The sequence below is a fragment of the Hemiscyllium ocellatum genome, chromosome 3 (genome assembly GCF_020745735.1).
Source record: "Hemiscyllium ocellatum isolate sHemOce1 chromosome 3, sHemOce1.pat.X.cur, whole genome shotgun sequence".
In the NCBI taxonomy this organism is placed as follows: Eukaryota; Metazoa; Chordata; class Chondrichthyes; order Orectolobiformes; family Hemiscylliidae; genus Hemiscyllium; species Hemiscyllium ocellatum.
Genome location: NC_083403.1, coordinates 143,770,870 through 143,785,803, shown reverse-complemented (window position 1 = coordinate 143,785,803; position 14,934 = coordinate 143,770,870). Strand labels below are relative to the sequence as shown.

The following is a 14,934-nucleotide window of genomic DNA, read 5'->3' as shown; positions in this document are numbered from 1 at the left end:
ATAACAGTTGAATCCTTAGTTTGTTTTAGAAGTTACATTTTGTTTCTGGAGTTGCAGGTACTGTGCAGTTGTTATAATGTAATTTTGTTTTGTTTGTGAGTGAAACCATGACTGTTTTGAGATGAAGCAGAAAAGTGATGACTCCCAGCAGTATTGTTTTATGAGAAAAAGGTAAAAGATCAGCAAACAGCCAGCGTTTGTGAGTGTGTGACCACAAATAGGGCTGGTAGAAATAACTCTCTGCAACCCGGCAGGAATCCAGTCTGTTAATAAATCTATTATTTATAGCCATTCACAATTTGAAATGTCTATGTGAAACACACTGAAAAAATATTTATTTTGCAAAACAAAATCATTCGATCACATTGTTTGTAGTTGTTTTTCTGAGTCTTAAATGAGTAGGTGTTTTTCAACTCAATTTTGAATGAAGAGGTTTTGAGAGCAATTTTTCAGAGAAATGGGCTAAATATCACCCAACACTGATAATCAACTCTCATTTAGGATTGGTGTTTAGATCCACACTCCAGACAGTTTGACCAGTGACCTCAGATTTTTATCAGCATCCTCCCCTCAGGAATAAGTAACCGGCCAGCTCATTCTTTGCATCCTGATATTTGAGAGAGAAAGCAATTCTTGTGTTTCCATTACCTCTACCCCATCCTTTGCATTTTTCTTTCGAAAGGAATTTCTTTTTGAAGCTCATCATTACCTGCACACCTATGAAAGGTCTCCCTCAGGACAACATCAATGAGAGATTGCTGCTGGTTAACTCAGGGCAGTGAGCTGCATCATTTAAAATGTCAATTTATTGATGGAGTGTAAATGTGAAGGGCATTTTAAAACGACATTATTTTAAGGTACAATTTGTCTTTAATGCATGCATGTTCACCAAACACTCTGGCTGTTTTGGTGAAAAGCATTATTTTGTTTGTGCTGCAGTGGGGCACTGATACACTGTCACATAGCGAAGCAGACAGTCTGAGTGCTTGAATTCCCTCGTGTTTTTGGAGAGAGAGAGAGAGACGAAGCTTAATTTCTTTTGTTTGTTCATTCAACAGGCAAAGAAAAGACGAGCTGGAGCAGCGGATGTCAGCCTTACAGGAGAGTCGTCGTGAGCTGATGGTGCAGCTTGAAGGATTAATGAAGCTGCTGAAGGTAAGATTGGTTTTCTGCTGCGGCGTAGACTGAATCCTCATCTCCCGGGGTGGATGGTGGCTTTCATTTCATTTGTTATTCTTATTTAGCATTGTTCTTTGCTCTCATGTAATTCGTTTACCTATTTACAGTTCCCATTATTAATTCATTCCATTGTAATTGCAAAAATAATAATACAGGCCTTTTCAGGTTGGTGTTTTTATGTGTCCTCTGCATTGAGAGGAACTCCTCAACCCCTCAGGGTTAGTTTCTTTCTGATGAATTGTCGTAAGACCCTGCACCATGAAACGGCAGTACGTGATTCACACTGAGACAAACCCTCCATCCCCAGGCCGTTAGCTTGCAAAATACAGTTGTGCAGTCATCAGGCGATGTCAGGGGAACAGGGGTGGGGTGGGAGCAGGTGGGATCTGACAGTAACCGCTAGAGGAAGCTACCCAAGTTCCTTTTAGTATGTCACCCTCCAGGTCAGGAAAGTGCTGAATCACCTGGGCAATTTCAAGGATTTGGTACTTAGCAGGATACAGTGGGAAAAAAGCCAGAATTCAATCTTTCATGATTTCATCTCAATCTCCAAACCTTGCTATCTCATCTTTATACCTTTTCCAAGCATAACGTTATCAGGTTCTAGCTCTCGGTCCTCATCATGCAGCAATGTTTTCTATTAAGAAAAAGCGTGCAATGTTGGTGTCAGATGTTTGAACCCTGAAGTCTACATCAAATCAGATGTAATTAAAAGATTAAAAATGCACAGGCCTTCAGTGTTGGTGTGTTAATGCCATTAAAATTTCACAGCAATTTTGTGTAATTCCAGCTGAAACTATTTCCCCAAGGATTCTCTCAGCTCCTGGCTGTGTTAGAGTAAACCCCCCACAAAATATCACAGGGAACGTTTCCTTCAGAGAAGCTGTTATGATTGCCTAAGTCAAAGTCTCTGTTGTTAAGAATGATCCTTTAAATAAATTTGGATTGGGATTACCAACAATAATCTCCATGAAGCTGTTGGCTGCTTAAAGTGTTGTGGATTTTGATGTCACAGGCTTGTGAAAGATAAAGAACAGGGCGAGGAGCTGCGATATATTCACTTTGCTTTATCAGTTATGCAAACCCTAGCATCGGCATGGATTTATTCTTCTGGTCTTGGTCATTTAGATAGCGAGATATTTATTTCCTATTAGGTGGTTGATTGTCTTGAACTAGTGCAATCCTTGTTGTATTGCTGCTTTCAAAATAGTGTCAGTTTTCATTTAGTTTGTTTGGTGAGACTCTGGGATTGTATTTACTGTTCCTCAACAATGGAACTGGTGGCAACATAACGTAACTGTTAATTGGATGAAACCAAGTGGAAGAGCTGATGGTGATTTTCCTGGTAGTTGTTCTTTATTCATTAATGGGATATGGATGTCGCTGGTTGGCCCAGCATTTATTGCCTGTCCCTAGTTGCCCTTGAGATGGTGGGGGTGAGCTGCCTTCTTGACCCGCTGAAGTCCATGTGCTGAAGGTAGACCCACAGTTCCAGGATTTTGACCCAGTGACCGTGAAAGAATCGGAATAAAGTTCCCCATCAGGATACTGTACAGTTAATTGCTGGTGATAGTGTTTTCATGTAACAGCTATCCTTGTGCTTCAGGGGGTGGTTGTGGGTTTGGAAGATGCTTTCTGACAATGTTTGTAGATGTGGTGCCAATCAAGTGGGCTGCTTTGTTCTCATGGTATTGAGCTTGTTGAGTGTAGTCGGAGCTAGAGCCATGTGGGGATGCTCTGATGTTCCATACACAGTGATTGTGGCATTGAGGTCAGTTCCATATGTTGGTGCTCATACCTGGACCTTGGAGGCTGCTGCTGATGGTAAGAAAATTAGAGGGAAAGCTGGCAGAGAGTGTATCGTCACACTCCTGGCCTGTGCCTTGTAGATGGTGTTCAGGCCTTGGGGTATCAGGAGGTGAGTTATTTGCTGCAGTATTTCTAGCCTCTGACCTACTCTTGTAGATATGGTACTTACTTAACTAACAAAAACACAAATTGCTGGAAAATCTCAGCAGGTCTTGAAGCAGTCTGTGGAGACAAATCAGAGTTAACATTTCAGGTCCAGTGACCGGTCCTTACTTAACTAATTCAGTCCAATCCAGTGACCCCACCCCCCACTCCAAGGATGATGACTATGATGATATTAAATGTCAAGGTTTAATGATTAGACTCCACCTTGCTGGAAACAGAAATTGTCTGGCACTTGTGTGGCACAAATCTTTTGAGTGGTTTGTCAGGAGGTCCAGATCTCTCCAATTTCCTGTTGCATTTGGATATGGGACAGCTTCAGTATCTGAAGAATTGTGGATGGTGTGAAACATTGAGCGGTCCTCAGTAGACATCCCCATTTCTGAACTTACGATGGCGAGAAGGAGGTGATACCACTGGAGGACAGGCCCAGGCTTGAATTATTTCTCTTGATAATGACTCACTACCCAGAAGGACCCCTGGAGTGTAAGGCTAGGAATAGGATTCTCCACCTGCAGCAGTACCACAGGCATGCCACCATCCTCACTAATGGATCCACTGTAGATGTAAGGTCAGTACAAACTGGGGTCAAACATCACATCATCTTGTTCACCTCCACGAAGCTTCACACTGGAATGTGGCTTCCAGCCAGATAAGCAGGAACACGTTCAATCTTGCTGCCTTCAGTCCAGAGCCAAGCCCATCCTGCTCTCTGCCATTCTGATTCAGTCGGCTGATGATGCTTTTGTGCTCACGCACTCAGGAGGTGAAGGCTGTAAACCATTGCCAACACATTCTCAGAGGTGGAGGAGAAAATGGGGTTTCGGCTAAACATCCAAACAGCAAAACATCACCTCCCAAACACAACACAGCCCTCACCTCTACATATACATCTACACTGTATAACACAGTGAGCCTTATGCAATGTAGATCAACTCTCATTTCTCGTGAGCCTCCTGTTAGTCAGGGTTGACATGGACACTGGAATTTAAAAATCACACAACACCAGGTTATAGTCCAACAGGTTTAATTGGAAGCACACTGGCTTTCGGAGCGACGTTCCTTCATCAGGTGATTTTGGAGGGCTCGATCGTAACACAGAATTTATAGCAAAAATTTACAGTGGGATGTAACTGAAATTATACATTGAAAAATTGATTGTCTGTTAAAATACAGTGATAGTTTCACTTCTTTCATGTGTAAATCACAAAACCATTTTTTTTTAGAAGTTGCATTCTTGGGTTAGCTGTTAACAATGGTGATAGCTAGACATTATGTTGAAGGTGTTAGCCCCCTGTGTTCTCTGTCTATGCCATGATGTTTAGATTGATTCTAATCTAAAAAGTGAGATAACAGAGTTTTACATAAATTCATGCTGTTTTTGAGCTTAGCAATCTACATGAATGCATGCAGTTTTTGAGCAAAGTACAATGTAACTCTGCAAGTACAAATTCACCCCACAAAATATATGTGTGCGTGTGGGTCTTTGTCTGTCTGTGTGTGTGTCTGTCTGGGGTAGGGGTTGTGAGTGTGAGAATGTGTGTGTAGTGAGAGCAGAGTGTCTTAAGTCTGTGAGGGGGTACATGTGTGAATGTGGGAGTGTGTGTGTCTATAAGGGTGTGGGTGTGGGTGTCTGTGTGCGCATCTGTGCGTGTGTGTGTGTGTGTGTGTGTGTGTATGTGTAGTACAATGGTGATCACCTATAATGTGACATGAACACAAGGTCCTGGTTGAGGCCCTCCCTATGGGTACCGAACGTAGCTATCAGCCTCTGCTCGGCCACTTTTCTCTGCTGCCTGTCCCGAAGTCCACCTTGGAGGATGGTCACCCGAAGGTCCGAGGCTGAATGTCCTGGACCACTGAAGTGTTCCCCAACTGGGAGGGAACCCTCCTGTCTGTTGATTGTTGTGCGGTGCCCATTCATCCGTTGTCGTAGCCTTTGCTCGGTTTCCCCAATGTACCATGCCTCCGGGTATCCTTGCCTGCAACGTATATGATAGACAACGTTGCCTGAGTCACATGAGTGCCCGCCATGTACAAGATGGGAGGTGTTCCCATGCGTAATAGTGGTATCTATGTCCACAATCTGACACATCTTGCAGCGTCCACCGTGACAGGGTTGTATGGAATTGTCCTGAGAGCCGGGCAATTTGCTACGAACAATGATCTGTTTGAGGTTTGGCGGTTGTTTAAAGGCAAGTAGTGGAGGTGTGGGGAAGGTCTTGGTGAGGTGCTCATCCTCATTGATAATGTGTTGCAGGTCACGAAGAACATGGCGTAATTTTTCAGCTCCTGGGAAGTACTGAACAATGAAGGGTACCCTGTCAGTTGCAGCACGTGTCTGTCTCCTGAGGAGGTCATTATGGTTCCTTGCTGTGGCACATCAGAACTGGCGGTCGATGAGTTGAGCATCATACACCGTTCTTGTGAGGGCATCCTTGAGTACTTCCAGGTGTCCGTCACGTTCCTCCTCATCTGAGCAGATCCGGTGTATGTGTAGGGCTTGTCCATAGGGAATGGCTGTTTTAATATGTTTTGGGTGGAAGCTGGAGAAGTGTAGCATTGTGAAGTTGTCTTGGGTTTGCGGTAGAGTGTGGTGCTGAGGTGTCCATCCTTGATGGAGACGCATGTGTCCAAGAATGAGACAGTCGAGAGTAGTCCATGGTGAGTTTGATGGTGGGATGAAACTTGTTGATGTCACTGTGTAGTTTTATCAGTGACTCCTCACCATGGGTCCAGAGGAAGAAAATATCATCAATGTACCTGATGTATAATGTTGGTTGGAGATCCTGCATAGAGAAGAAGTCTTGTTTGAACCTGTGCATGAAGATGTTGGCATATTGGGGTGCACCAATCTTGGACACATGCATCTCCATCAAGGATGAAGACCTCAGCACCTCACTCTACCACAAACCCACAGACAACACGGGCAGCACGGTGGCACAGTGGTTAGCACTGCTGCCTCACAGCGCCTGTAGACCCGGGTTCAATTCCCGACTCAGGCGACTGACTGTGTGGAGTTTGCACGTTCTCCCCGTGTCTGCATGGGTTTCCTCCGGGTGCTCCGGTTTCCTCCCACAGTCACAAAGATGTGCGGGTCAGGTAAATTGGCCAAGCTAAATTGCCCGTAGTGTTAGGTAAGGGGTAAATGTAGGGGTATGGGTGGGTTGCGCTTCGGCGGGTCGGTGTGGACTTGTTGGGCCGAAGGGCCTGTTTCCACACTGTAAGTCTAATCTAAGTCTAATCTAATCTAAACAACCTCACAAATGCTACACTTCTCCAGCTTCCACCCAAAACATATTAAAAAGAAAGGGAAGAGATTTTGATCTGTAAGCATGGATAGAATAACAATACTTGTTCAAGTTTCAATGGACTATGATTAAGAGGCAATGTTTCCCCCAGGCCATGTGGCAACCCCTGGATATTGTTGTACGGAAGTCAGACTATTTATATGACTGTACTTGCACAGCTCCACATGGACATTTAAAGGGATTGGCAATTTAAAGGCATCACCTGTGCACTCAAAAAAACAATCAGGAACATTGTTTGCCAGGGAAATTAGACATAATAGTATTCACATGAGCTTATTATTGCCCTCCTTCTCATGCCAAGATCCCAGCTGTAAAATGCACAGAGCTGGGTGGAGCAATGACTACCAGCTATTGTGGATGACCTGCGTTTGCTTGAATGAGCTTGCTTCTGCAGATGGTGGCTATTCCATCGCACTCCTTACCTGAGTCTTTCATGTGGCAGAGAGATGTTGGGGAATCATAAGATGAGCCACTTGTCACAGTTCCTGTTTATACCAGTAATCCCATTAAAGGACTGATCGGATGTTAATGATAAAGATTGTAATCATTGGGAACTTTCCAATGGTGCTATCATTGCAGCTGAAAGTGAAAGGGAAGTAATTAAATGAGGGACTGTTTGCTCTTGTTAAACATTGGAAAGATCAGAACCAGTTTTGTCAGCCTCCATTAATTTTGTCTTGCTCTTTGGTCACTGAATCAAGACTGTTCACTATTCGACATCCTGTTTGAACCAGTGGCAAATTTCTCATCACTATACTCTCTCCATCACTGGAAGCTGCCTGCTTCTTCCTCAGAAACATCACCGTCTCTGTCACAGTTTAGTCCTTCTATTGATGAAACACTCACTTTTTCTGCATCCTTCCCTGCTACATTTCTCAGCTGCAGTTCTTAAATTGGATCAGGAAAACAGTACGGACTCTGAGGTTGCTCTGCTGTTGCCAATTAGAATTATTTTTTCAAATTAATTGAAATTCATCTTGTTACCAATGATTCGACAGGGTTACGATATTGTGGTAAACATAGCATTGTTAAAGTTATTTGCTGTCTTGGACACATTCAGCACTGATGTCAGGATCACTTCCTGTGTAAAGATGGATTAAACAATGAAAAATATGATTTGAGCAAAGTTAATGACCACTGAACTCTCCTCCACCTGGTAAAGCAGATTACAAGGTTGGGTGTGATTAGTTACACCAGCTTCAGGAAAATCAACTGGAAAACAAAAACAAAGTTTCAGATTCTGGTTGGTAGTTTACCTCTCTGTTCATTATTGATTTATATGACACATGTATTAAGATGAATGTCGAACCTTGAAATCCTGTGATGTTATGAGACATTTCTCCTCATTTATATTGTCTGGGTCCGGGCTAAACTATTAGCAAAACAATGTGTAATTTCTTAGATGTCGCAGGCAACTTACCATCAACAAATATGGATGTAGCTTTCCATTTTAAATTGTTGGATATGTTCTGTGGGTAATCTTGCCAACGTATGTTTGTACATCCACTTCACTAAGGTACGTATACTTTTAAATTTCAGCAGTATGTGATTCAGGAAATCGATGTGTTCAAGTGCCTGTAGGCACTTGGATGGTGAGGTTGGAATGCAGTTAGCTCCCCAACAGTAATCCTTCTGGACTTTTGCTTCAAAGTCTGACAGCTTCACTGCTACCAAGAAATTGATGCTGTTTAAATCATTTGAATGTGTCTTCAACAATTCACATTTATGTTTTGAGGTGACATTTTAGTTGCTTGAAGTGCATGGTGTAAATGATGAAAATTCAAGACTTTGCACCTTTGCACCATCCTAGCTGCATCAGTTCCCTGGTCACGGTTAATTATTGAGTAATATTCCTCAACAACCTCTGAGGAACCTCCCTTATTATAGCATTCTGATCAACTTACCCTTTGTGCATCCTGTGTCAGGTATGAATGAGATTGCTGACTTAGTGTTGAGAACCCATGTATAATTTATTCAATTGAAATCTAGTTTTGTATTTTGCCAAGAATATAAATATAGCATGGTAGACCATCCAATTATCTTCATTATATTTTCTAGTGTTTCAAAAACAAAGTCTTCCTTTATATTGACTACACCCTATTCATATAGAATTGCTGTGAAATAGGATGTACTAAGCCAAAAATGTATGCTATTGATGAGAAAGTAACAATTACAGATTGTAGTTATTTGTATGTCCTTATATTTATATAGCTCTGTTCTGAAATTAATGGGGGCTGAAAGATGATCTGCATCCCAGAATGTTGAGGGAGCTGGTTGCTGCTCTAGTAATCATCTTTCAAAATTCAGTATATTCTGGAATGATTCCTGGAGATTGGAAACTTGAAATCTCATCCTGTCACTTATAAAAAGGAACAAGGGGTAAAAAGACAAGGAAGTACAGACCTATCAGCCATATACTTCAACGCAAGGAGTATCAGAAATAAGGTGGGTGAACTTAAGGCGTGGATCAGTACCTGGGACTATGATGCTGTGGCCATCACGGAAACGTGGATAGATGAGGGACAGGAATGGTTGTTGGAGGTTCCTGGTTACAGATGTTTCAGTAAGATTAGGGAGGGTGGTAAAAAAGGAGGGGGGGTGGCATTGCTAATTAGAAATGGTATAACGGCTGCAGAAAGGAAGTTTGAGGGGGATCTGCCTTTGGAGGTAGTATGGGCTGAAGTCAGAAATAGGAAAGGTGCAGTCACCTTGTTGGGTGTTTACTATAGGCCCCCCAATAGCAGCAGAGATGTGGAGAAACAGATTGGGAAACAGATTTTGGAAAGGTGCAGAAGTCACAGGGTCGTAGTCATGGGCGACTTCAACTTCCCAAATATTGATTGGAAGCTCTTTAGATCAAGTAGATTGGATGGGATGGTGTTTGTGCAGTGTGTCCAGGAAGCTTTTCTAACTCAGTATGTAGATTGTCCAACCAGAGGGGAGGACATATTGGATTTGGTACTTGGTAATGAACCGGGACAAGTGATGGGCTTGTTAGTGGGTGAACATTTTGGTGATGGTGACCACAATTCTGTGACTTTCACCTTGGTTATGGAGAGAGATAGGTGCGCACAGCAGGGTAGATTTTACAATTGGGGGAAGGGAAATTACGATGCTGTAAGACAGGATTTGAGGAGCATAAGTTGGGAGCATAGGCTGTCAGGGAAGGATGTGGTGGAAATGTGGAACTTTTTCAAGGAACAGATACGACGTGTCCTTGATATGTATGTACCTATCAGGCAGGAAAGAAATGGTCGTGTGAGGGAGCCTTGGTTGACGAGGGAGGTTGAATGTCTAGTAAAGAGGAAGAAGGAGGCTTACATAAGGTTGAGGAAATAGGGTTCAGACAGAGCAGTGGAGGGATACAGGATAGCCAGAAGGGACCTGAAGACAGGGATTAGGAGAGCTAAGAGAGGGCATGAAAAATCCTTGGTGGATAGGATCAAGGATAACCCCAAGGCATTTTATGCGTATGTGAGAAACATGAGAATGACGAGAACGAGGGTAGGTCCGATCAAGGACAGTAGTGGGAGATTGTGTATTGAGTCGGAAGAGATAGGAGAGGTCTTGAATGAGTACTTTTCTTCAGTATTTACGAACGAGAGGGACCGTATTGTTGAAGAGGAGAGTGTGAAACGGACTGGTAAGCTAGAAGAGATACTTGTTAGGAAGGAAGATGTGTTGGACATTTTGAACAACTTGAGGATAGACAAGTCCCCCGGGCCTGACGGGATATATCCTAGGATTTTGTGGGAAGCAAGAGAGGAAATTGCAGTACCATTGGCAATGATCTTTTCGTCTTCACTGTCAACGGGGGTGGTACCAGGGGACTGGAGAGTAGCGAATGTTGTGCCCCTGTTCAAAAAAGGGAATAGGGATAACCCCGGGAATTACAGGCCAGTTAGTCTTACTTCTGTGGTAGGCAAAGTAATGGAAAGGGTACTGAGGGATAGGATTTATGAGTATCTGGAAAGACACAGCTTGATTAGGGACAGCCAGCACGGATTTGTGAAGGGTAGGTCTTGCCTTACAAGTCTTACTGAATTCTTTGAGGAGGTGACCAAGCATGTGGATGAGGGTAGAGCAGTGGATATAGTGTACATAGATTTTAGTAAGGCATTTGATAAGGTTCCCCATGGTAGGCTTATGCGGAAAGTCAGGAGGCATGGGATAGAGGGAAATTTGGCCAATTGGATAGAAAACTGGCTAACCGGTCGAAGTCAGAGAGTGGTGGTAGATGGTAAATATTCAGCCTGGAGCCCAGTTACAAGTGGAGTTCCGCAGGGATCAGTTCTGGGTCCTCTGCTGTTTGTAATTTTTATTAATGACTTGGATGAGGGAGTCGAAGGGTGGGTCAGTAAATTTGCAGATGATACGAAGATTAGTGGAGTTGTGGACAGTGAGGAGGGCTGTTGTCGGCTGCGAAGGGACTTAGATATGATGCAGAGCTGGGCTGAGGAGTGGCAGATGGAGTTCAACCCTGTCAAGTGTGAGGTTGTCCATTTTGGAAGAACAAATAAGAATGCGGAATACAGGGTTAACGGTAGGGTTCTTAGTCAGGTGGAGGAACAGAGGGATCTTGGGGTCTATGTACATAGATCTTTGAAAGTTGCCACTCAGGTGGATAGAGCTTGTAAGAAGGCCTATGGTGTATTAGCGTTCATTAGCAGAGGGATTGAATTCAAGAGTCGTGAAGTGATGTTGCAGCTATACAGGACTTTGGTTAGGCCACATTTGGAGTATTGTGTGCAGTTCTGGTCGCCTCACTTTAGGAAAGATGTGGAAGCTTTGGAGAGGGTGCAGAGGAGATTTACCAGGATGTTGCCTGGAATGGAGAATAGGTCGTACGAGGATAGGTTGAGAGTTCTCGGCCTTTTCTCGTTGGAACGGCGAAGGATGAGGGGTGACTTGATAGAGGTTTATAAGATGATCAGGGGAATAGATAGAGTAGACAGTCAGAAACTTTTTCCCCGGGTACAACAGAGTGTTACAAGGGTACATAAATTTAAGGTGAAGGGTGGAAGGTATAGGGGAGATGTCAGGGGTGGGTTCTTTACCCAGAGAGTGGTGGGGGCATGGAATGCGCTGCCCATGGGAGTGGTAGAGTCAGAATCATTGGCGACCTTTAAGCGGCAATTGGATAGGTACATGGATGGGTGCTTAATCTAGGATAGATGTTCAGCACAACATCGTGGGCCGAAGGGCCTGTTCTGTGCTGTATTGTTCTATGTCTATATCTGCAGGAGGGAAAATGTTTGAATCTAATATGTGATGTGATAAATGGATCACCAATGGCAGAAAAGCTCATAAAAGTAAAAGGCGTTCAAGAGTTTGAGCTATCTTAATATGAAATGGTGTCAAATGCTCTCAAGGCTGAATGCCCTACTTTTTTTCCAGTGTTCTCCTGAAGCCAATGGTTATTACTCAGCAGTGGTCCCAACACCAATCTATCAGCCATTTTTCAGGTGTGAACCTCAGACTGGGGGGAAATATCTCATCACACTCAACCTACCTTCATCATTATCATAGTTCACACAGAATTTACAGCATAGGTCACTGAAAGTGAAGAGAAGAATGAATCCTACTTGTTTCCACAACCAATGTGGCCCCACCCCAGCACTGAGCAACAATCCAAGAGATATAGAGTCATACAGCATGTTTACAGACCCTTTGGTCCAACAAATCCGTGCTGACCAGATATCCGTTACTAATCTAGTCCCATTTGCCAGCATCCAGCCCATATCCCTCCAAACCCTTCCTATTCATGTACCCATCCAGATGCCTTTTAACTGTTGTAATTGTACCAGCCCTCACCACTTCTTCTGGCAGCTCATTCCATACACACACACCACCTTCTGCATGAAAGTATTATCACTTAGGCCCCTTTTAAATCTTTTCCCCTCTCACCTCAAACCTATGCCCTCTAGTTTTGGGCCCTCCTACTCTAGGGAAAACACCTTGTCTATTTAGTGGTGCTGGAAGAGCACAGCAGTTCAGGCAGCATCTGAGCAGCAGTGAAATCGATGTTTCGGGCAAAAGAAGGACTTTTACCCAAAACGTCGATTTCGCTGCTCCTCGGATGCTGCCTGAATTGCTGTGCTCTTCCAGCACCACTGATCCAGAATCTGGTTTCCAGCATTGTTTTTACCTTCTCTATTTACCCTATCCATGCCCCTCATGATTTTATAAACCTCTATAAGGTCACCCCTCAGCCTCTGATGCTCCAGGGGAAACAGCCCCAGCCTGTTCAGCCTCTCCCTATAGCTCAAATCCTCCAACCCTGGCAACATCCTTGTAAATCTTTTCTGAACTTTTCAAGTTTCACAACATCCTTCCGATAGAAAGGAGACCAAGTTTGCATATAATTGTCCAAAAGTGGCTTAACCAATGTCCTGTACAGCCACAACATGACCTCCCAACTCCTACACTCAATGCAATGACCAGTAAAAGAAAGCATACCAAATCCTTCCTCACTATCCTATCTACTTGTGACTCCACTTTCAAGGAGCTATGAACTTGCACTCCAAGGTCTCTGTGTTCAGCAACACTCCCTAGGACCTTACCATTAAGTGTATAAGTCCTGCCTTGATTTGCTTTTCCAAAATACAGCACAGCACATTTATCTAAATTAAATTCCATCTGCCACTCTTCAGCCCATTGGTCCATCTGATCAAGGTCCAGTTGTAGTCTCAGATAATCTTCTTCACTGTCTACTACACTTCCAATTTTGGTGTCATCTGCAAACTTACTAACCATTCTTCTATGTTCACATCCAAATCATTTATGTAAATGGTTAGGGTTACATTCTGCACAGAAAGGAATCAAAGCTGGGAGATGGTATTGGTCTGCTTGACTCCATTCCACTGTCTTTCTTCTTCAGTATTTGATCTGAAGCTAAGCTGATACTTCTGCGGAGTCTTGTGCAGCAATTGGGAATCCTGAGGGTAAGTGAAATTTGTGAAGTTAAAGGATCTAGCAGAATTTCACTTCCCATATTCCCAGTCACTACTCCCAGTACACAAAGCTTTATGCCTGGAGTATGAATTTGTATAAAGTTATCCATAATTAATTTTTACACCACAGATCTATAACAAAATAGCATTTGAGAATTAGCAAGTTATTCAATTTATTTTCTACTTTGAGTCAATAACATTGTAAACTTATGAGCTTTTACTTGTAAATCATTGACGATATCTCGGACATGTTGCTGAAAAATGGATTTCCTCTTGCCCAATATGGTTATCATTATCCTTTAGTATTGTTGTGTGTCAGAGTGCAAAAATTCATCGGAAGTGTTTTTTTAAATAAATAAACTGAGAAAGCAAAGCAGTGTTTCTGTTTTGACTCATCATTTGATTATATGAAATACAGTGACATTTACAGGAACACCCATCACCAAATGATAGATGATTTTCACAAGTTCACAAATTTATCAGTCTCTTGCTGTCTCTTCTGGTGTTGATCATCTGGCAAGCCAACCCTTTTTAAATATGTTGTTTTCAGAATTACTTTCACATGTTAAACCTGAGCACATTGCAGATCAGCTTGCTAGTTCAAAATGCCATTTCCAATACCGGCAAATTAGCTTCCTGTGTCAGATTAATTTGATCACTCGCTCTGGTTTCTCCCATCCAAGCCCCAGTTCACTAAATAAGGTTATGAACTGTGTCTCATAATAATTTAAAGTACATTTTATTCTGCTGTCTGCGAGATAAGGAAGGGAAGTCAATTTATTCACTAGGATAAGGAATGTGACAGAGTGTCAAGTACAGTCAGGTTTTGAATTCTGTTCATTTGCAGTGGTATTTATTCCAGTTGTTTCAGAAGAGTTCAGCCACAGTTACTGCCTGGCCTATTCCTACACCTCATTTATATGTAGGTGATCAGCAAAGCAAGTATGGTGGCTGAGTATTGACCAAATACTGGGAAGAACTGCACTGTACTTGTCTGGGATAATGCCATAGGATTTTTATTTGCAGCAAGGGGCAGATAGGACTTCAATTTACAATCACTTCTGACAGCACTTGTGGTAGTGTAGTGTCTCCACAGAGCAACATGAAGTATCACTGTGTTAGGTGAAGAAGTTTCTAGAATACAACTTGAACCCACTGTTTTCTGAGTCAAAGGTGAGATCATTGCCAAAAAAACATAAAGCATCCCTGCCTGAGGTATGCTCCTTTAGTCTGGGATGACTGAGGCCAGTTTTCATTGATAAACTACAGCCTCAGCTGGTATAGGCCAAATCAGTAACTATCAGGAATAAAACCTGGAATATTTCCAGATTTCATGACACTTGGTCGTCAGGAAGTGAATTTATCAATTTCACCATTGACTGAAGTCATGCTTCAGTTCATTAAGAAAGAACTACCATATATTTGTGTAAAAGTCAAAATTTTTTAGACTATTTTTAAAGGTTCAATTTATAGAGTTGACTAATACATGGGCACGAGTTTTGAGGGGCTGAAATTCATGC

General features: G+C 42.8%; 1 protein-coding gene across 6 annotated transcripts in view; it reads left to right on the top strand.

The window, feature by feature from the left end:
- The window catches only part of dtnba (dystrobrevin, beta a), a 540,419-nt gene that overhangs the window by 407,035 nt on the left and 118,450 nt on the right, over positions 1-14,934 (top strand). For all 6 annotated transcript variants that reach the window (XM_060822037.1, XM_060822040.1, XM_060822034.1 and 3 more), the window contains one exon: positions 1,059-1,155. In XM_060822037.1, the coding sequence (XP_060678020.1) occupies positions 1,059-1,155 (97 nt within the window). The remainder of the gene's footprint in view (positions 1-1,058; positions 1,156-14,934) is intronic.